This window comes from Lytechinus variegatus, chromosome 3 (genome assembly GCF_018143015.1).
Source record: "Lytechinus variegatus isolate NC3 chromosome 3, Lvar_3.0, whole genome shotgun sequence".
Classification (NCBI taxonomy): domain Eukaryota; kingdom Metazoa; phylum Echinodermata; class Echinoidea; order Temnopleuroida; family Toxopneustidae; genus Lytechinus; species Lytechinus variegatus.
In genome coordinates this window covers 73,545,520-73,567,771 of record NC_054742.1, presented here as the reverse complement: position 1 = coordinate 73,567,771, position 22,252 = coordinate 73,545,520, and the positions used below count along the sequence as shown (strand labels likewise).

Here is a 22,252-nt window from a genome sequence, read left to right as displayed (position 1 = left end):
TTGAGAATCATTTGCAGTATGGAACTGCAGGAGACCATTATCTTGAATGAGGCCTCTGATATTTACAGTATGTCATTACTGGTAAGAGGCATAATCCAGAAACAAGGTCTTCAGCAGTATACGGTGAAAGTGTGTAGTACAGCTTGCATTTTGGGGGAATAGTTAGCTTATAAGATTTTGATTGGTATATGATTTATCTATTTCACTTTTAGGCCTTGATTAGTAATATTAATTATCAATAATAATAATATTAAAATATATTGATATAAGTATTATAATTAATAATACATCAATATAATTATAATTACAATATTATCAATACAATCCATAACATTAATAATTAATATCAATTATTAATAAAATTATTATTACTGACCTGGTTATTGAATGGTGATTCATCCAGTGTCTTGTGATGGGCAGCCAGTGTTCTTCTGACCATCTCTGCCTTGTCCATCAGGTCTAGGGGTCCTAGTTCAATGACAGTGGCCTGGCGTCTGACTGCAGCGGCATGGGCTGGTGATGACGCAACTCCACTCAAGATAAATACCACATTCTGTTCAAAATAAATTGATGAAAGATTATGGAATAGATATCTAGATTAATCATATCTCTTTATAATATTTTTACAGCTATATCTAAACATTTCCAACCTCAAGATGAGACTAGGGACATTATAACATTCTGTTCAAAATAAATTGATGAAAGATTATGGAAAAGATATCTAAATTAATCATATTTCTTTTTTTAATATCAATATATCTTTTTAATCTTTTTTATATATCTACATCTACATGTATATCTTAATATTCCCAAGACGAGACTAAGGACATTCTAACATTCTGTTCAAAATAAATTGATGAAAGATTATGGAATAGATATCTAAATTAATCAAATCTCTTTTTAATATCAATATCTCTTTTTAATTGTTTTTATATATGTAGATCTTTATCTAAATATTTCCAAACTCAAGATGAAACTAAGGACATTTTTACATTCTGTTCGAAATAAATTGATGAAAGATTATGGAATAGATATCAAAATTAATCATATATCTTTTTCATATTAATCTCTTTTTAATCTTTTTTATATATCTACATCTACATGTGTATCTTAATATTCCCAAGACGAGACTAAGGACATTCTAACATTCTGTTCAAAATAAATTGATGAAAGACTTTGGAATAGATATCTACATTAATCATATCTCTTTTTAATATTAATATCTCTTTTTATTTTTTTTTTATATTTAAATCTATATCTAAATATTTCCAAACTCATAACGAGACTAAGGATGTACACTTAATTTTTCTGATACTTTACAGAGGAAAATTAGAGGTCACATTTTCACAAACTGCAATAAATTGCAAAACTTGGCAATGAATACATTTAATCAAAATTAGAATTTTAATAAGCTTCTCTATTGAGAATGCTTTGCATGGAAAGTATCTAAATATATTTCAAAAATTGTAATCTTCATACTATGCATCTTTTAATGGACTTCTTCAACTGAGCCTCTTTTTTTTCTGACTTGGTTGATAATTCATTCCTCATCATGAATCAATGTCAAATCAAATACGTATTCTGACGTCAGGTTTAACCGAGACTATGGTTTACTAAAATTATGGGAAGCCAAAATTAGAAAAAAAAATTGTTGATTTTATTTCTTATGTTTACTTATGTTTCCTTTTGCTACCGTTATGAAGAAAAATACTTCAGAATGTATCAATTATCATTCCTAGACAATAATGAACAAATTGGGTGTCATATGAATTAATAAGCTTAATGTTTTAAGAATTTGTGCCCCAAATGGCTCTCCATAGTTAAACCAAAACTTTAAACCAGGGGAGCGTTTCATCAACATTTTTGTCCGACAAGTTGTCAGATCTGACATCTTTCCTTGATTTTGATTGGCTGAGAGGCAGTGTTACTATGGTAACTGTCGGATAAAACAGGACTTGTCGGATAAAACGTCTGACAAGTCCTTTCATGAAACGCTACCCAGGGGAGCGTTTCATCAACATTTTCATCCAACAAGTTGTCAGATCTTACATCTTTTCTTGACTCTGATTGGCTGAGAGGCAATGTTACTATGGTAACTGTCGGATAAAATGGTACTTGTCAGATAAAACGTCCGACAAATCCTTTCATGAAACGCTACCCAGGGGAGCGTTTCATCAACATTTTTGTCCGACAAGTTGTCAGATCTGACATCTTTCCTTGATTTTGATTGGCTGAGAGGCAGTGTTACTATGGTAACTGTCGGATAAAACAGGACTTGTCGGATAAAACGTCTGACAAGTCCTTTCATGAAACGCTCCCCAGGTTTCATTTACATCCCGAGTTCAGAATACAGGCTATAGAAATTGAAAATTATGTCATATACATAGAAAATAACATCATACGCATAGAAAATTATGTCATACCCATAGGAAATAATGTCATATGCAGAAAATAATTTTATTTACATACAAAATTTATGTATCTCACACGCATGGTCGCTTATATCATATGCATACATGTAGATAATAATATTCTATTCATAGGTTTTTATGTCAAATGTCTTACCCCTTGCATTATCAACACAATACATTCAATTAACACATATAAAATTCATTGAATATACCTGAGGGATATTCTGTGGTAGCCAGTCCAGGTTGTGGGCTTGGTGAGATGTGTCCATACCGCTCACGCCATCAATAACAATGATCAGCTTGTTTGCTGAGTCAACATGCTTCGCTGCTTCCTCTAGGAATCTTGGGAATTCAGATACCAGGTTCCTGCCGAAGAAATGATTCAAAACGTATTTAAAACCAGTATATTTTTTCCCTCAATTTGCTCGCATTCACTGTATTTCATTTGATTTTAATTAAGTTTAATCATACAATTTAGATAAACTCTATTTCAAAGGCACTTCAGCCTATTCTTTGACTTCCTAACTTCTTTTAAAGAATTGTCGTGTTTCATTTTCCTATTCTTAAAGCAGATACGAACCAGCAGCCATCTCAAGTCCTAAACTACTCAAATCTGGCCAGGTTTCTGACCCATAATGCAACATTCTGAGAAGTGTAGTCTTATAATTAGGCCCATTGGAATGAAAAAAAAAACACAAATTCACAACTCAGTACATCCATACTGCAGTAATTATGTTACCCAGTTGGTAAACAAGTAATTTCATCTCCAAACAATTTAGTTTCTCCATACAATTAAATTTTGCAGGCTAATTTATTTTCTTCAAATTATTGATAGTTATCTTATAAGGTACATTTTTAAGACTAGCTATGCACAACTCATAGTGAATGAGAAAACAAACAGTTCGCTCCCCCTTAATATGACTATATATTTGCATTATATCACTGAAGTTTTTATTGAAAGGAAATCATTAAACAAATGGATAACAAAGGATTGGCTATAAAAATGTAGAGTTGGGAAAAGTAGACCCTCAAAATGATGTTTTTTTTACCTACATTACAATCACTACGCATGGAAAGGAATCCCATAGAAAATCTGTTTCTAAAAATTTTAACAGGAAAAAGAAAGGTGAGCCTTACTTGTATTCTTGAGGAACTTGGCTCTGGAGACCGTACCGACGGCCGAGCTCATTGCAGAGTCTCTTGAGAAGCGGAGACACGTGGCTTGATCCTGGCACCGCGCCGACAAAGTGAACAATGGGATGGATAGATCTGCTCTGTAGAGTGTCCACTACAGAGGCCTAGATGAGGAAACATGAAAAGAAAACAAATGTCACATTTAAATAATAATAGGCATTTATATGGCGTCATCTATCTAGAAATAATCTATTCCATGGCACATTGTTATTATTGTTATTACCCCGGCTTTAGCTCGAGCTGCCTTCAACGCTCAGTGCATCCAAGGAATTAATCCTGCCGGGTACCCATTCACCTCACTTGGGTTGAGTGCAGCACAATGTGGAAAAATATCTTGCTGAAGGAATTAATACTATTTGGACAAAAATGTAAATGTAATGCGCTATGTAAATGTAACATTTGTTATATTGTATCATATTTGGTTCCACAATACATAATATCACCTCACAAGATAATGTAAGAAATTGAGGTTTTAAATTTTTTAAAAAATAAAAAGGGCCAGTATTTTGAAATGAGATTTAATTTTAAACTCTCGATGTGGTTTAACAATGGATAACCAACTGTCACACCAATCTCTAACAGTATAGGTTAGATTTATCATCTCATCTGTCATTCATTTCATTCACAACTGTCTGGGAATAACAACTAAATTAGTTTTCTTTGCCATTAGAGCATGATGAAAGAGCAAAGTGGACTTCAGAAACACATAACGTGAAGAAGATTGTGACATTTTTGGCTTCTCATAATTTCATGGCCCAAGATAAGCCTGACTTGGGAACACAAGTGAATGAACCTCTTAGGCAAGGTCATAAAACCCAGACATTCTGCCCCATGACCTTAATCCAACTCACAAGGGTTAAAATAATGTCAACCAAATTTTTTTTCTCTCCCTATATTGCTTGATATTTTTAAAGACTATTCATTAAACATAATATCAACATAATTCTCATGGAGCGTTGTGGCCCAGTGAATTAGTCCCCGGATCCTAGCTATGGCGTAATTTCGGCAAGAAATTTATCCACATTGTGCTGCACTTGACCCAGGTGAGGTGAATGGGTAACTGGTAGGATTTATTACTTGAACGCTTTAGCGCCTATTAATATGGCGACTCAGCTACAGCCGGGGTAATGATACATGTATGATACCAAATATCAATTTATTAATCAAAAGTTTATTATATGCACATAGTAACTGCGCTATATAAATGGACATACTATTATTATTATTAATATCAAGTTAATAATCACCATTGGGATTTGAGTGAGGGGACTTATTATCATTTCCAAAGGGAGTTGGATGTAGCTATCTTTCCAAAGCGATTCTGAGGAATGACGCATGGATGTTGCTAGATATATCAACGCCCCCCCCCCCTCCTACATCTAAGCTTCGCTTTGCTAGCATCTCTCTGACCCTTTCACCATATCTTACAACTAATGCTGTCTTGCCGCACCCCTGCTTGCCTGTAACCATCAGTGTCGCTAGCTATCTCACTGCCCCCTCCCTCCTTCATCCCTCCCATCTCTCTTATCACATTTTACCAGTAAAGCCATCTTGCCACACTCCTGCTTGCCAGTAACCATCAGTATCCCTGACTCAGCTTTCTTGACAGCATTCAAATACTGTTTGAACTGATTCTTCTTACCAGTGAAGGTCGCTAGCTATCTCAACCCCTACCCCTTACCCTCCAATCTTTTTTTATCATATCTTACCAGTAAGGATGTCTTGCTGCACCCCTGCTTGCTTGCCTGTAACCAATAGCATCCTTGTCTCAGGTTTCTTGATGACATCTAAGCACTGTTTGAACGGGTTCTACCTACGGTAAAGGTCGCTGGCTATCTCACTGCCCCCCCTCCTCCCCCTCCCATCTCTCTTATCATATCTTACCAGTAAAGCCGTCTTGCCCCACCCCTGCTTGCCTTTAACCAATAGCATCCCTGTCTCAGGTTTCTTGAGGATATCCAAACACTGCTTGACCTGGTTCTTCCTACTGGTAAGACCACTAGCTCTCTCAATCATCCCTCCCATCTATGTACTTAGTCATGGTTCTTGTGTAGTATTTATATAAATTTCTATAAAATCTAATTTTTCCATTGTAAAAGAGAGCTGTTGCTCGGCTAGCGCCATGAGTGTCTACTGACGGTGTGTGCGCTCTACAATTATACACTATTATTATTATCTCCTTTATCATATCTTACCAGTAAAGCCGTCTTGCCGCACCCCTGCTTTCCTGTGACCATCAACAACCCTGTCTCAGGTTTCTTGATGATATCCAAACACTGCTTGACCTGGTTCTTTCTACCGGTAAAGGTTGCTAGCTGTGACTGGAGGAACATGTCATGCTGTGCTCTCTCATGAACTACTTCATCAAGGATCTCACCCTTGAAAAAAAAATACAAACAAAACATGGAACTTAATAGAGAGTTTTGCGGTTACACCATGTAGGTTAGTCCTGAAAAGGACTGTTTGTTAATCTTTCTGGTTATAGTTCTGAGAATAACTGTTTTTTCAGGACTCCTGACGTAGAGAAAAGCATATCTGCTCGAAACGTCGAGAAAACAGTTCTTCTCGGAACTATAACCAGAAAGATTAACAAACAGTCCTATTCAGGACTAACCTACATGGTGTAACCGCAAAACTCTCTATTCGGTCTTACCACCATGCAAACCTTCAATTCTCACAAAACATTAAACTTGTATAAATTATCATTTCTTGAAATGGTAATTGTTTCTACTTTCAAACCAACGCCCTGGAACAAGAACGTCTAACCAATACTACAATTGACATGGAAAAATAAGAACGAAACTACCAGCGATTAGAATTTTGTCTGAGTTCAAGAATCAAGCAACTGAAATACATGTTTACTAAATTCAGATTTTAATAAGTTCGGAATGTTATTCACTTTTTTTTTCATTTGCCAAGTACTTTTTCAGTGAATGCAAGGATTGATCTCCTTTCAGGTAAAGATCTCTCTGTGGTAACAATCTACATCACTGTCACAAATATCAATATGCTTACATCTTACTCAGCTAAAAAATTCAGGCATACACCATTTAAATTCAAACAAAAACTATGATCATGTTTAACATTGCATAAAAATAATCAATTGTGCATTTTGATATTGAAATGGACCATATAAATGTGAATCCAAATTTACAGTCATTATTCATGCATATGCATATGGCAATATCTACATATAATGCAAATATTGAAGCTCAGAAATATGCAAAAAATAAGCTTACATCTTCTGGATATGCATGCTTGATGTAGTTCCAGATATTGTTGATGACACGGCGGCCAAACTCCTCCAGGTTCACGACAACTGGCTTACCGCCTACTACCCCACCAAAATGGCATGGGTAACTGGGCAGAAAATAGAAGGAAAGAATAAATCATTATGGCATAGGCAACTAGACAGAAAATTATTTTAAAAAATCCCAATATGAAGGATGCTTGTGAGTTTGAGGTGGCAGGTCAGAGGGGAAGGGGACAAGTGAAGAAGACATGGAGGGGGCAAGTGGTGGAGGAGAGTAGGAGGGTTGGGTTGAGGGAGGGGGATGCATCGAATAGAGTAAAGTGGAGGGATGGGGTTAAGGTGATCTATGTGAGTGTGAAGTGAATCCAGCCACCCCCATAGTCGGGGACTAAACAGGATTTAAAACCTGGATGACTTTCTATCATAGGTAACTGGAGAGAAAATAGAAGTAATCAAAACCATTATAGTAAGGGTAAGTGGACAGAAAAGAAATCAAAACTATTATGGCAAGGGTCAGTGGACAGAAAATGGTGACAAATAACAAAATTATAGCAAGGGTAAATGGAAAGAAAATAGTAAGATATCAAAACCTTTATGGCATGGGTTAATTTGGACAGAAAAGAGTTAAAAAATAAACACCATTATAGTATCGATAACAAGACTAAAATTAGAGAGATACAAACCATTATGGCAAGTGTTACAGTACAGAAAAGAGAAAGAAACCATGAATACATTAACAGAAAACAAACTGACTTCTCAAATTGTTTGGAACACTCCTGTCCATCAAATCAATTCCTACAAGTGCTTAAAGAAGTGTTCTTACCCGTCAAAGACCTCACAGCCACTGGTACGGATGGTATCCTTCAAGCTGGCGAGTCTCTCCTTCCTCTGGGTATTCTCATCAACAAACTGACTTCTCAACTTGTTTGGGACATTCCTGAAAATCAAAGATCACAACTTATCGATGTCACATCTTGCAACAGTATAATGACCTGAGTGAGATAATATTAATACCTGTCTAAATATTAGTAAGGGTTCAGTAATATGAATGAAATGGAAATCCATATTTTATTTTTCAAAATAGACATGAAATAAAGTACTCTGAAAATTTACTTTGCCCAATTGATCATGGGCCCAGCAGCCACTGTGCAGCGCCAGATCGACGAGGCTCTATCCCTTTAATCGTTGAACGCCAAACAGGGTAGCAACAACTCCCATCTTTTAACATCTTTTGGTCTAACGCGGATGGGGGTTGAACTCCCGACCTCCTGGTTGTGAGACAGAAACTCTACCAACTGAGCCAACACACTGGACATTGAATTATCATTCCAAAATTTGCATCTTGCAAAAATGTCCTGACCATTATATCAATGTTCACTGACCAATTCTTTATGAAAGATTCTTTATGATAATTCAAAATGTTCTCTTGATCAGATATGGTGCCCTTTATTGCACATTTTTCTAATTAAGGACTCGTTAAGTATTTATCTTACAAATAATCAGAAATATCTGTTGCAGATTACGCAGAAAGGTCTGGGGCAGTATACAATTCAATACTAAAGTCATAGCTGCTGGTACTTAAAAAAAAAACTTTCTACTTTTAATGAAATACTCTTAGGTCAAAGAAAGTCCAGTGACAGACTTAACATGCATTTTTTGTATTGGATACAAGTTAACTTTAACCCTTATTAAACTGGGGGGGGGGGTAAATTTGACCCCCCCTCGACAAATTTCATCACTACGCCATTTCGCAAAGTTTTTTGATCGCGCTGCTCACTCTCTACAGAGCTGATAAGACTTTTAAAGTAAGTTACAGGTAAAATATTACTGGTCAGACAATTGTTGCAAGGAAAATCTTTCTCATCTACACATATTGGAATAAAAGAAATTATTGTATGAAAGAATTGATTTCCAAAAATAAAATTCAGAACTGAAATCCTGTGTTTTTCAAATTGTCACCCTGATAATAAAAGAGACTTAGTAGATAAACAAATTCTAGGAGAAAATCAACAGGTTCTTGTCGAAACATACTTGATGGAGTATTGGATGAAAAATAATCCCTAGTTGTTCCTGTAGGAGTCTTTTTACCAAATATCCTATCTCTATGAGAAATAAATAACTTCTTTTCAAAAACATACTTGATGAATTCTGAGTTTCTGATGAAGAAGAAAGCATTGTTGCTTGTCCCCCAGTTTCTGAGAGCCTTGTGATACATCTCCAACTCGGTGATTGAACGCGATTTGGGATGAGCCGACAGCCAGTCGAAGTCTTCAATGTCGCTCATATCGGGGTAGTCGTTTGGGACGTAACCATAGCGATCTCCCAGGATGCCGATGAAGAGATCACACCGATTGGCTTCCCGTAAGCAGATCTCTACAGAGCTGATAGGATAGGAGCAAACATACGATGTAAAATTAAATTGAATTCGACTTTGAATTATAGATACACAAAGAGATACAATCCATAATTACAATTGATTTTATTTATCTCCTTATAATTGTCTACCATATGGGGTATTTCAAGAAACTTGCGATTAATCGCAAGTCAAATTTCATGTCCCAAAATTAATTGAAAGTCATGCATTTCATTGCAAATTTCCAACTGATTGACAGTCAGTTTTTCGCATCAACAAGTATAATTTGGTTTGATTGAGTTGAAATTGCATCTAAAATTTGATCGCAAATATTTTCTTGCAACTGCCCCCACACACTTATACTAACAGATATCACATACAATCGATTACATCTTTTCTATTATCATGACTGAAAAAAAAAATGATAATGATACCTGCTGTGTCTTGTCTGTTCCTCACTGACTCCCCACCTCAGATCTACCTCGTACAGGTTGACAAAGCGGGTGCGCGCCTTGGCCCGCAATTCCGGGAAGACGAACCGGGTCAGGAGGTCGCGCTCGCCGTGCATGTCGCGGAACGTGGAGGAGATGAAGACACGTAAAGTATGGTGCCTGGAAATGATTTTACGAAAGATAAAAAAAATGATAAACAGAAATAAGGGCAATGCATATGCATTTTGGAATGTTAACAATTCACAGGCATTTATATAGCACCATTTTAATTCAGAAATATCAACCCAGTCAAAATGTTCGTTCACAATCAAAGGATCTTCTCTCTGAAAAACTAGTAAAGTCCAAGACTTCTGGTGATAGAGCTTTTGGGAAAATGGCACCAAAATTGTGGAACAATGTGCCTCGTAATATAAGATCAATAACAGATTTCAACAGATTCAAATATGTGTTAAAAACATCTCTTTAAGAAACACATGTATTAGCCAAAGGAATTAATTCTGCCAGGTACCCATTCACCTCACCAGGGTTGAGTTTAGAACAATGTGGGTGAATGTTCAATGATTAGTAGATAAGTTTATCATTACATATAAGTTTTCCTACTGTTTCTTCTAAGCTTCTAAAATTAGGTAAAGAGGTATGCAGATATACCATGTAAATATGGTATTCCTGGGCCCCGTCTCAAGGCCACCGCACACCTTACAACCCAACTGGTCTATGACTGGCTTGCGACTGAGTGAAGGGAAATGTGACGTCACAGTTCTTGTCAGCTTCAGAGTTGCAGACCAGTCAGAGATGAATCGCAAGGAAAAATCGTAAAGATTTGACATGTCGAATCATTACAACTGGATGGCAAGCTCAGTCCAACATCCAGCCAATCAGACAGCAGAGTTGCGATGCGTACATTATACGCAACGCGCATACGCATCATTTTCTATTGCTCTGACAAAAAGCAAATAGGGTATGCGTGATTCGCAGACAACAGGGCAGTCAGATCGCAAGGTGTCAAGGCTTATGACTACCTCGTGATTCATCTCCCCTCACACAGTCGCAGACCAGTCAGGTCGTAAGGTGTTTGGTAGCCTTTACAGATAACAGCTTTTGATCAAATTAACCACAACAGTGCAGAAAGCCAGCAACCCCAACATCAAAAATGCATATATGTCTGTTAAAAACATTCTAAAAAAAATCTATATTCATGTGTGCATCACGGTCTTGACAATCCGATGAGCTCCTCTTCCTTTACAAAAGGACACTGTGCAGATTACCTAGATGAAAAAATATGACATTGATGGATTTCCATAGTTGAGAACAATCACAACTACTTGTAAGACAGGGGCCTGTTGCAAAAGGATTTGCCATAAAACTCATCTCCATTTTCATCCAATTATATGCGTGTGTTTGATTTTCTTAAGATGAGTTATGTCTCCTTATTGTCTACTTATGGCTCCTCTTTGCTTACAAAGGGGAAGTGAACAAATTTCCCAGATGAAATATGACACTGATGGCTTTCCATAGGTGAGATCAATCAAAACTCTTTATAAGATGGGGCCCAGACTGTTTGGTTAAAGTTTCGAAAGAAGAGTTTGGTGTCAATGTCTTAAGATAGAGTACAGGAGGTGTGAAAAATGAAAGGTTAAGTATTACCTTCTGGTCTGTTGGGAAGCCGGTAGAGCTAAAGGAATCTCTGGAGAAACCAGAGTTTTCTTCTTTCCACCAATGATCTATAACAAATTAGAAACAGATTAAATTATAATTTCTTGATTGAAGCACGAAGCATACATGGATCTACACATAAATGCTATGTGCAGAGTTTCCTTCTTTCCACCAATTATCTATAACAAATAACAAATTAATAAATTAGAAACAGATTAAATCATAATTTCTTGATTGAAGCATGAATCATACATAGATCTATCCATAAAGGCTATGTGCAATGCGAAAGAAATGATGATATTCACAATGCATTTCTTTATTGCCAACAAGTTCTTTATTAAACTTTCCAAATTTTCGGTATTAAGGCTACGTGCTGTATACGGTGGCATGACATCTGCTCCGGTCTTAATGTCTCAAAGGGCATAGGGTTAGCGTTGGGGTTGGAATAGAACTTTTGAGTCAGAATAATGTAAAGATTATGATTTACTCAATTTTGGAGGTTAGATTTTAAATTTTGCTTAACATGTAGATTTTTCATCAGAGCAATTGTCACTGGAGTAGATGACAAGGAACCACTGTATACATGTATGTGTGAATGTTATGACCACAGAACTGTGAAATATGTTTCCTCTGTGTTTGGTTGTGTAAGTGCAACTGTTAAAACGTTTTTTACAGTCACTCTCTCCATCGTAACTAGCAAAAATCATCTCCTACTTTGCAATCAGTGAGACTGTACGCCTTGTCAATGTTCTGGACATGAGTTATGCCTTTCTGCCAAAATAATCTCAACTATCACAGTTGTTCCCCCAACCCCCTCCATCCCTTCTTTCATTTTCTACTATAAACCAGACTCTAACCTTGCAATCAGTGAGATTGTATGCCTTGTCAATGTTCTGGACGTGAGTGACCTGTCCAGTATCGCCCCTCTCAGCGATGAACCTCAAGATCTGATCACTGTATCCCGCAATGAAGATATCGTTTGGATGGGAAGGAGTGTCCGATGTAGTCATACTGGTAAACAAAAACAATTTTAATAGTTAAAAACATTCCTACAGAGGAACAAACTAGATATGAATAGGATACCCCTCCTTGCTGAATTGGACAATACTAAACTCAAATCACTTTTTGAATTCGCAATTCCTATCTACAATATATATATAACTGGAATACACAAAGGCAATTTGATGTAAGTTTTAATCCAGACCATTAAAGCAGAGCAAGTAGGGAGTGGACTTCAATAGTTCAGTGCGCATTTCAAGGTTATCTCATTCCAAATAAAAAATTATATCCGACTCGTGAATAATTTACCCTCAAAATGCCCCCCCCCAAAAAAAAAGGAACCTGAATTCCCAGTGTAAACATGAGTGCAACGTAACAAATTTCAGCTGGTGAGCTCAAAGAGTATTTTTTATGGACTTCTCCGATCTTTCCCATATTTGCATGGTGAAGAAAACTACTGTACTTATCAATTCAAGATGGTTTGTAATGCATTGAGCACGAAATGTGATGATAAGTATATTATCGGACATCTGGAAAGTTGCATCACGTCTGGCAACCCATAGTTAAACCAATATTTTGGACCATGTTTTAAGTGAAACTGGACTTCAGCAATACGGTCCAATGCGTTTCAGAGGAACATGAGGTGTCAACAGACCTGCATCTGCCTCCGCTCAAGTCGACATTGACGTAGAGCAGATTCTCATTGACGACACGCCGATACTTGGACAGGAATTCAGATATCATTTCCGTTTCCTTCCCTCCGTGCGCAGAGGAGGTGCTCAGTATAACAAGGTTATCCAGCTGTACGGAAAATATGGGTGAAATAGTGTGAAAATAAAGCATTGAAAAATTAATACGCAAACAATGAACAGGTAAAATCTTCAAAATGCACTGCACACATTTCAATACATACATGTACACTAATACATCACAATAAAATAGTTCATACATACTTAAACAAATGAATTTTGATCACAAGATACTTCATGTAAAGCATTATCATAAGTATGTCCCACAAACAGATAGGATAGGCTTTTACATTGAACACAAAACTAGACTTGAAGCAAAACTTGTGCTGGGACTGACGGTAACATCAAGACGTGCTATAAATTGTACATGTACAACTCCGCAAGCAAGATTGTTATAATCAATTTTATCCTTAACCATTTTAAAGTATTTATCTATGTGAGATCGAAATATAAAATCACATCATCTTTGTTTTGCCATTGTCTTGTTATAATAATAATAAAAATAATATGAACATTTGTAATGCACCAGTATCCATCATAAAAAGATGCTCATGGCACAAGAAAGGAAGAAGAAAATGGAAACCTATTTAAAAGGCAGTAATTCCATAAAATAATCAAATTTTTGTACATCCAACACTCATTTTCAATCATTTTTACTCCACTACGTGCTCAGCTCACACCAGAGCATACTTACTGGACTAAACAGAACTGAACTATAAACATAGGCTTGTGGCATCATAATTTGAGGGCCAACAAAGACCAGACTTAAGCTTTGGGCGCAAAGAGAAAAACTTCCCTGTAATATTTGTGTGAAATAAAAGAACCAAATATTATTTTCCATCAAATTAATTTATCAGCTTGTCCAAATGACTCACCTCGACCCTATCTCTCAGAATTTCCCCCAGAATGGTGGGATCTAGTCCTTGCCCATGTACTTCTTGGCGTGCTATGATCTGCAGAAAGAAGGGAAATATGCATGATATGGTGAGATTGGGTTCTCATGATTGTATATTTTCAATTTTCTTTTTACTCTCATTTCATGTCCATGGAAAGAAATATTACACTTATCTTGACTGCTTAAAGGGGCTTGGCTGAATTTATGTGCCCTGTGAGAATTTTGCAGCAATGTGATGCCCGAAAATGCTTTGATATTCCATGACTTTCCCTCATTTCTTGGATTTGCAATTTATAGATTTTCCTGGAATTTCATGGAATCTGACCAAAGATATAGCATAGCTTTACCTTAAGTGTATTAAGGACTGGGGGCCGGGAACATGTTGGCCCCCCCCCCCCCTTTTGATCTCGGCTGATGTTTGCTCGATCATGCCAAAATTTGGCATGCACAATCTTCACCACATAAACTACAGGCCAGTATAAAAAAAAATTCTGCAAATGATTTTTTAATTATGAATAAAATATGCAAATTTATTCATGAAAAATATTATTTGCAATATTTAACACCAAATTTCACTTCAAATTCTATCATTTTTTCCAAATGTCATCTTTTAATCTAATTAAAAGGTTTCCACAAAGAAAAAATTGTGAAAGCCAATTTTTCCTTATGTATTTCTTTTTTTTTCGAATTTCTTTTTTCATTTCTGTATGTTTTTCATTTTTTTCAATGGAAATTATTACAGACCATTTAACAACTAAATTTAACCCTAAATTACTAAAGTAGACCAATTAGAATGAAAAATAATCACCCTTTTATATATTTCATCTCCCATAGACTTTGTACACAAAGTATAAAAAATGAGCCATTTTCGCCATGACATTGTCTTGTAAAATGTCACGTGACGTCGCGATGCTATACCTGATGTTGTAAATTTTGGCTCAAAAGTTGCGCAAGACTTCAAAGAAAAAAGTCATAAAATTTTGCGACGCTGTCTTTTTGCTTTTTTGGGGGTCTTTTCTAAAAAATCTTATGAAGCATCGAGGGGGCATCATGCCCCCCCCCCGTCCTTTTCTCATCCAGCCAAACCTGGATGGGAAAGTACAAAGTACTCACAATTTTCTTATTTAATTTGCAGTGTTTTGGACTAATTTCCTCAAACCAAGATGCTTGGTACCAATGTTAATATATTACCAATCTATTCAAAATAACTTCAGTGTCACTGAATTTAATAATCTTTTCTCATAAAACTTATGAAAGTTGGGCTTTCCTTTTTCATACACACCTATTCTTATTGTTGCTGTTGTTTGGATCTCAAGGCACCTCTTTCCCAGTGTCCTGCCATTCATTATGATTGGCCTTTCATAGCTGATTGCAAATATTTTTTTAGAGGTCTAAAAATTGTTCATAATCAAATCACGACTGACCTCAGGATCTGATAAGATCCGGCCATTATGATTACTCCACAATTTAGACCACGGTATCAATTGTGACAGTGGGAAATAGGCTGTACCATTCAATATTTACACCCTGTGGTGACTTACCCGGGCTTGGCTCAAGACGCTGGTCATGTTATCCAGGATGGTGCCAGATTCCAGCTCTACGGCGGAATGGGCGCTGCTGGCGAAGATGCGCATGTCGCAGTGCTCACAGGAATACTTGCACATCAGACCCAACAGGATACCGACCTCCAACACCTGGCAAAACAAATCGCATCACATGATCTGTTCAATGATCTTCTACAGATTTTCAATGGACGGAGAGTGCTTGTAGGACAGTAGTGACATCGTAGAGTAGAGGCAGCGTAGCTCAGTCGGTTAGAGCGCATGTTTCGGATAAGATCGTAGATCTCATCGTGAGGGGTTCGAGTCCCGCTCATGCCGAAACGCGTCTAACAAAAAATCTGATGCTATAGCGTTGTGTGTTATCGTGCCTCACCGCTGTATTCAGTTTGGGTACTATGGATACATGTGCGTCTGGTGCGCACACCAGTCTGCGACAAGACAATGACAGGGTCAGGTGTTTGACATTTGACGGGAAAGTGAAAGACGGGAGGCTTAAGTATGAGACAGAGTGCTAAATTATTGCTTGTTGTCCGTGATAAGAGGTTGCGGAAAAGGCAAACGATAAAGAAGTGAAAAAGTGGTTCAATATATCTAGGGATGATGCTAAATTCATGTTTTTTGCTAATATTGGCAGAGAGCATTGGAAATGTAAGTAATGAGAAAGTTACAGTATTGGGGCTTCAACATACCATTGAGTGTTAAATTAACACACTTCTTGCATATATAGGATATTAACAAATTGAGAATTATGACAAAGTGAAAGAAAAGAAAAGGTAGACTTCAATACCCACGATATTGAATTAAGTATGGTATAAGAGATCATGAATATGAGGGGCAGGGGATGAAAGAAATAAAAAAACTCACAGTTCTCTTCTTTCCAAGCCCCTTGGCAGAGGAGCAAGGGGTATCCATATAACTACCAACATTGCAAAGCAGAAGCGTCTTGCCGGGGATTGGCTTCACATTGTAACTGGTGGCGATCTTGACTGCAGTGTCAAGGGCCTTGCGGTAGCGGTTCAAGATGGTAATGTCATATGGCAGCTCACTGGAGGGGGAAAAATAAGGCATTTTAACTTCAAATTCTACTTCAATCATATATCCAACAGAACAGAAAATATATTTCATATTTTCATCTTTCATATTTCATTTTATTAGTTTCATACATTTATAATTATATTCAATGATATAACAATTACTATTTAAAGAAATTTACATACATATAACATAGATTTTTGTAGACAATGTTTATAATACATAACTTGAAAATAGAAATAAAAACTTACGATAGAATGTATGATTAAAACTGTTGCAAGAGCAAAAAAAAAGTTGCAGATTATGTGACACAACCAATATCCAAAAACACAACACTTCATCTGGGTCCTGTAACACAAAAGTTAGTGATTAATCGTATGCTTGATTTTTACGATTGATTGTACATTATAGTCAATGGAATCAATCGTAGAAAAATGTTCTACGACCATTGCTAAGGTTTGTGTTACGGGCCCCAGGCCTTAACTTTCAATATTTTAAGAATTTTTCTATAGGACACACTATATTACGGCACAAATGAAAATACCCAAAGAAACTGGATGGATGCTCTTGTTAAACATTAAAACAGTCCTAGTGCCCTCGGCTAAGCCTTACGCATGTTAAAACTGTTCCAAAGGTATCCTGTGCATATAATTCTTACTAGTGCCCTCTATGATGGGTATTAGTTATATACCAATTAACCATTAAAACAGTCCTAGTGCCCTCGGCTAAGCCTTACGCATGTTAAAACTATTCCAAAGGTATCCCGTGCATATAATTCTTACTAGTGCCCTCTATGATGGGTATTAGTTATATACCAATTAACCATTAAAACAGTCCTAGTGCCCTCGGCTAAGCCTTACGCATGTTAAAACTGTTCCAAAGGTATCATGTGCATATAATTCTTACTAGTGCCCTCTATGATGGGTATTAGTTATATACCAATTAACCATTAAAACAGTCCTAGTGCCCTCTGCTAAGCCTTACGCATGTTAAAACTGTTCCAAAGGTATCATGTGCATATAATTCTTACTAGTGCCCTCTATGATGGTTAGTATTGTTATATACCAATTAACCATTAAAACAGTCCCAGTGCCCTCTGCTAAGCCTTACGCATGTTAAAACTGTTCCAAAGGTATCATGTGATTATAATTCTTACTAGTGCCCTCTATGATGGGTATTAGTTATATACCAATTAACCATTAAAACAGTCCTAGTGCCCTCGGCTAAGCCTTACGCATGTTAAAACTGTTCCAAAGGTATCATGTGCATATAATTCTTACTAGTGCCCTCTATGATGGGTATTAGTTATATACCAATTAACCATTAAAACAGTCCTAGTGCCCTCGGCTAAGCCTTACGCATGTTAAAACTGTTCCAAAGGTATCCCGTGCATATAACTCTAACTAGTGCCCTCTATGATGGGTATTAGTTATGTACCAATCACCAACCTGAGTTTCTTCTCCATCTTGGCACGTTTCCACTTGGGTACCTGGTCTTCCTTTCTGGCCCGCTTGCCTCTTGGTTGAGGGGGTCTTACACCACAGGCCAACTGCAATTTCAGTTTATCTACAAAACAGATCAAAATTATATAAGAATAATCTCCTTCTGAATACCACCTATCACATTGGAACAATGGCCCATATTCAAAAGTCAGGTTTAACTTAGACCATGGTCTAACTCTGTGCCAAAATTATGGGAAGCCAAAAGCGTCAAAATTTTTATTAAGTCTTATGTTTCTTATGTTTACTGTGCTCCTTCCCGGTTCATCGATTGTGAAGGCAATCATCTATTCATACTTCCTAGACAATTATGATTGATTTGAGAGCCAAATGAACTGAAATATGATATCTCTACTGTTAGTGATTTATGTAACAATTGGCTATCCATACTTTAAACCTGAGTTTAAGTTAAACCCGACTTCAGAATACGGGCCAATGTTTCTAAGACAAATTACAGCAATGTCTTTACTCAAGACACTCTCCTCTCATAGAACAGTATTAAAATGACAATTAACAATGTCAAGCATTGTGTTGATATTGTGATTGTTAATGCACACTAATACGGGCTTCGTCTTACAACAAAAGAGTTGTGATAGATCTGATCAACCGCAACAACTGGAAGTCAGCAACGGCAACATCTGACATGCACGTTCGCTCAAAATATTTTCTAGATAGGATGCATACTCGTGTATTCATTGTTTTCTTGTCAATTCAATGTGTGCTCCTTGTTGGCATATGACATTTGAGCAATATTTCCTGTTGGAAAAATATGATGGATTCCAATATAGTTGGTATTGAGAGGATCAATGGCATCTCTTTGTTGGATGGGATCCGGAAGTCATTTTAGACAGTCCTATATGAACTTCGCTAAATTGCTTCAAACAAATGTTACAAATCTATGTAGTCTGTCAAATATGGTAATAGACCGAAAAGTCATTAACTAAATGACCAAAACTAAGAGAACAAAGTTATTTTATGAGAACCCAGTGAACCAAAACTAAAATAAAAATTTAAAATCTATAGCTTTTCACAATTTTAGCAGACACTCGGACCATAGTAGAAGTTGAACTAAAGTTCAGAATACAGGCCAATGGGTTTAACTACTACAGTGACAGATAATTTGGAAATCAGGCCAATTAAAGTTGTGTTACACCAAGTGACTACTACTTTTCAAGACCCTTAAAAATTGAATCCTCACCTGCTTTCTCCAGTTCACGCTCCATGCTCTGAAGCACCTCGTAAGCCGAGAAGAACCGGAAAGGAAACTGCTTGCTGTTGACCACCGAGCCTCTGTCGGTCAGCTTGTAGAGGACCCACTTGTGGTGCTTCTCACTGATCCCGGCAGCTATCATGTTGCGCAGGTTGCGCAGCATGGCCATGAACGGCAGTTTCTTGTTGTCTAAGGTGCAAAGACATAATCAAATGTTAGACTTTGATCTTAACTGATCCTGGTGGCGATAAACTTGCATAGGTTGAACGGCAGTTACACTTTAATCCGAGCTGAAAATTACCGAAGCTTGTTACATTTTTTTTCTTTACTTTTCAATGGTAGGTGCTGAATATACCAATACAAGATTCCTAGATGCACAAACCATCCCAACTCCCTGTGGAGCATGCCTTTTTCCCAACCTTGTGCTTTAATTCCTTTCACCGAGACCCATGCTTCCTGTTCTCTAATGTGTGTAGAATTTTTTATTTGCTTTTCAATGGTAGGCACTTAATAGGCAACTAATCAAATATAATACTTCCTATGCACACCATCTCCACTCCCTGGGGAGCATTCAGCTTACCAATGAGTTGTTCCCAGACCGGTGCTTTATTGCCCTTCAGTGAGACCTGTGTCTCCCAGGTCTCTGGGGTAGGAAGCTTCATCCTCTTACCCGCCCTCTCAGGGTCCCACGTACCGGGAAGACGGCTCTGGTAGAAGGACTCCATGTCTTCAGGGTACCTGTAAAACATAAGGGTGATTTACAGAGGTGTCTCTATCCCGCTTATTGAATTAAAGATTTTACCCTATTTTACACTTGAACCCAATATGCATTGCAGATTTTCAGACAAAGTTTTTACTGGATTTTCGCTCATATTTTGGCCGTAAAAGGCCATGTCACATTGTTTCCATGCAAGCCTTGCGTGTGACTTGCTACCAGCAGGTTACCTGTATTTAAAGGATCTTGCACGCAGATTTGCCTTCCAAAAAGTTTTGAACATGCTCAGAACTTTGTTGCAGCTGATTGCCCACAAAGCTATGTATTTTCTCCGCTGGCAAAAGTATTCTATTATATAGAATTATTCCATTATATTGAATCATGCAAATGAGATGCATGTATTTCTATATTCGTTATAATTTCCATTGAAACTTAGTTGTTCTGACGCCAAACCATATGATTACAAAAATAAACCATGACCCTCATCCAAAATTAATGAAACAGTAACTTCACAACAGCTGTGGCAACATAGTAACTTTGCATTTGTTTGCATGGGGGGGGGGGGAGACGCACCCCCACCCCTGGTTGTTCCAAGCATTTTACCTCTTTCCAAGGAGGCACATGACACTGTCTACTGGATCATTGATGTGAAGCTTTCGGATCAACTGCTTGAGGGTAAAGCTCAATCTCTCCATCTCCTCTTCATCAGTATCACTGTTCTCACTATCTCCATCATCTCTATCATCCGGGAGGTCCTCTTCCTCGGCTGGCTTGTCCGTTTTGGCAGCGGGTTTCTTCTTCTTCTTGTCCTTGTTGTACTTTGCTGCAAAAAGCAAAGCATCCAGTGTCAAAGAATGAAAGATCCAGGCCCCGTCTTACAAAGAGTTACGATTGATCCAATCAACCACAACTATGGAAAGCCACCAACATCTAAAATACATGTTTGCTAAAATTATTTTCTAAGTATGATGGATATTCGTACAGTCACTGTTTTCACAACAATTCAATATGTCACTCTTTGTTTTCAAAGGACGTTGTGCAAATTTCCTTATTAAAGAAAAAATTATAAAATTGATGGATTTTGTTATACTTGGAGTTGATCGGATCAATCCTAACTCTTTGTAAGACAGGGACCCTGGTGGATATTTCATAAAGCCATTTGTGAAGTTACGCACGAGTTTAAAAGACTGGAATGGGTTCTAAGGTACTAAGTCAGCTACATGTGGATATATCATGTAGCACAAGAAAGCGTCTTAGAGAACATCTTTATGAAACACCCCTCTGGGGAACGTCTCATGAAGCAACTTGTTGGGTGATTTTCACTGACCAATTTGCTTTGAGCCAATCAGATGCAAGGGTTTCAGTAGCTTATAACATATATTAAGTTGAAATCACTGACCATGTTTCATGAAATACTCCCCAAGTTCCTCCGTTTCAAAGACGAGTTCTGATGTTGTAACATCATTTTTAGAACCAGTTGTTACAATCTCAAAATGAGTTCAAACATAATCCAATAAAATGACCACCTAAATGTTTGCATGCATAAATAAACAAAGTACATGTATGTGCCAATCGGCTCTGGAGAAAATGTGTAATTGCTGATAAATGAGCAAAATAAGCAATATTTTCCAAGCAAATATTAATGCACTGTCCCACTTATGCCTTTTTGTGTTATTATCATTATAGGTTTTTCAGTAAAGATTTCATGATTTTAATGTACCAGATCTAGACCTATGATAATATGATAGCAATTAACCTTGATTTTAACAGCTTTCTCATGAAATAATTGTTTGTTGCAATTACTTTTTTTTACCTATGAGAAACCTGCTGTGATAAGGTTTCATGATCACACCAACAAAACTGAATCCAAACCTACTGATTTTACGTCCTTCAAAATTAATGTTATATCCTTGATCAGTTTTGAATCATCTTCACTGGCATGACAGCAAAATTAGCTGCCAATATTTGGTAGTTTCCTCACCAGGCAAATCAAACGATTGATTGAATAGCGAGTCAAATTTATGATGCACAAAAATGTCTCTGTGGTATTTTTCCATGGATGCCATTTGGAAATCGTTACCTTGTGGAGGTATTATACAACAATCCCTATTAGTTTCTAAATATATCTAAAAAGGAAAATGCAGCAATGACAGTACTATACTTGGGCTGCCAATTTCAAGAATGAAAGATAGTTGGCAAAGGTGTCAAATCCAATAAATGTTCTGACCTGATTAAATTGGCAAACAGATTTTCGTTTGCAATTTTGAGTGTGTTC

General features: G+C 37.0%; 1 protein-coding gene across 1 annotated transcript in view; it reads right to left on the bottom strand.

Annotated features, from left to right (window-relative positions):
• The window catches only part of LOC121412153 (telomerase protein component 1-like), an 82,510-nt gene that overhangs the window by 51,220 nt on the left and 9,038 nt on the right, over window positions 1-22,252 (bottom strand). The window contains 18 exon segments of the mRNA XM_041605059.1: window positions 377-553; window positions 2,624-2,777; window positions 3,549-3,709; window positions 5,801-5,983; window positions 6,845-6,965; window positions 7,682-7,795; window positions 8,997-9,239; window positions 9,646-9,822; window positions 11,308-11,384; window positions 12,174-12,327; window positions 12,971-13,116; window positions 13,940-14,017; window positions 15,501-15,653; window positions 16,386-16,566; window positions 18,002-18,119; window positions 19,251-19,451; window positions 19,843-20,000; window positions 20,581-20,800. Coding sequence (XP_041460993.1) covers window positions 377-553; window positions 2,624-2,777; window positions 3,549-3,709; window positions 5,801-5,983; window positions 6,845-6,965; window positions 7,682-7,795; window positions 8,997-9,239; window positions 9,646-9,822; window positions 11,308-11,384; window positions 12,174-12,327; window positions 12,971-13,116; window positions 13,940-14,017; window positions 15,501-15,653; window positions 16,386-16,566; window positions 18,002-18,119; window positions 19,251-19,451; window positions 19,843-20,000; window positions 20,581-20,800 — 2,816 coding nt within the window.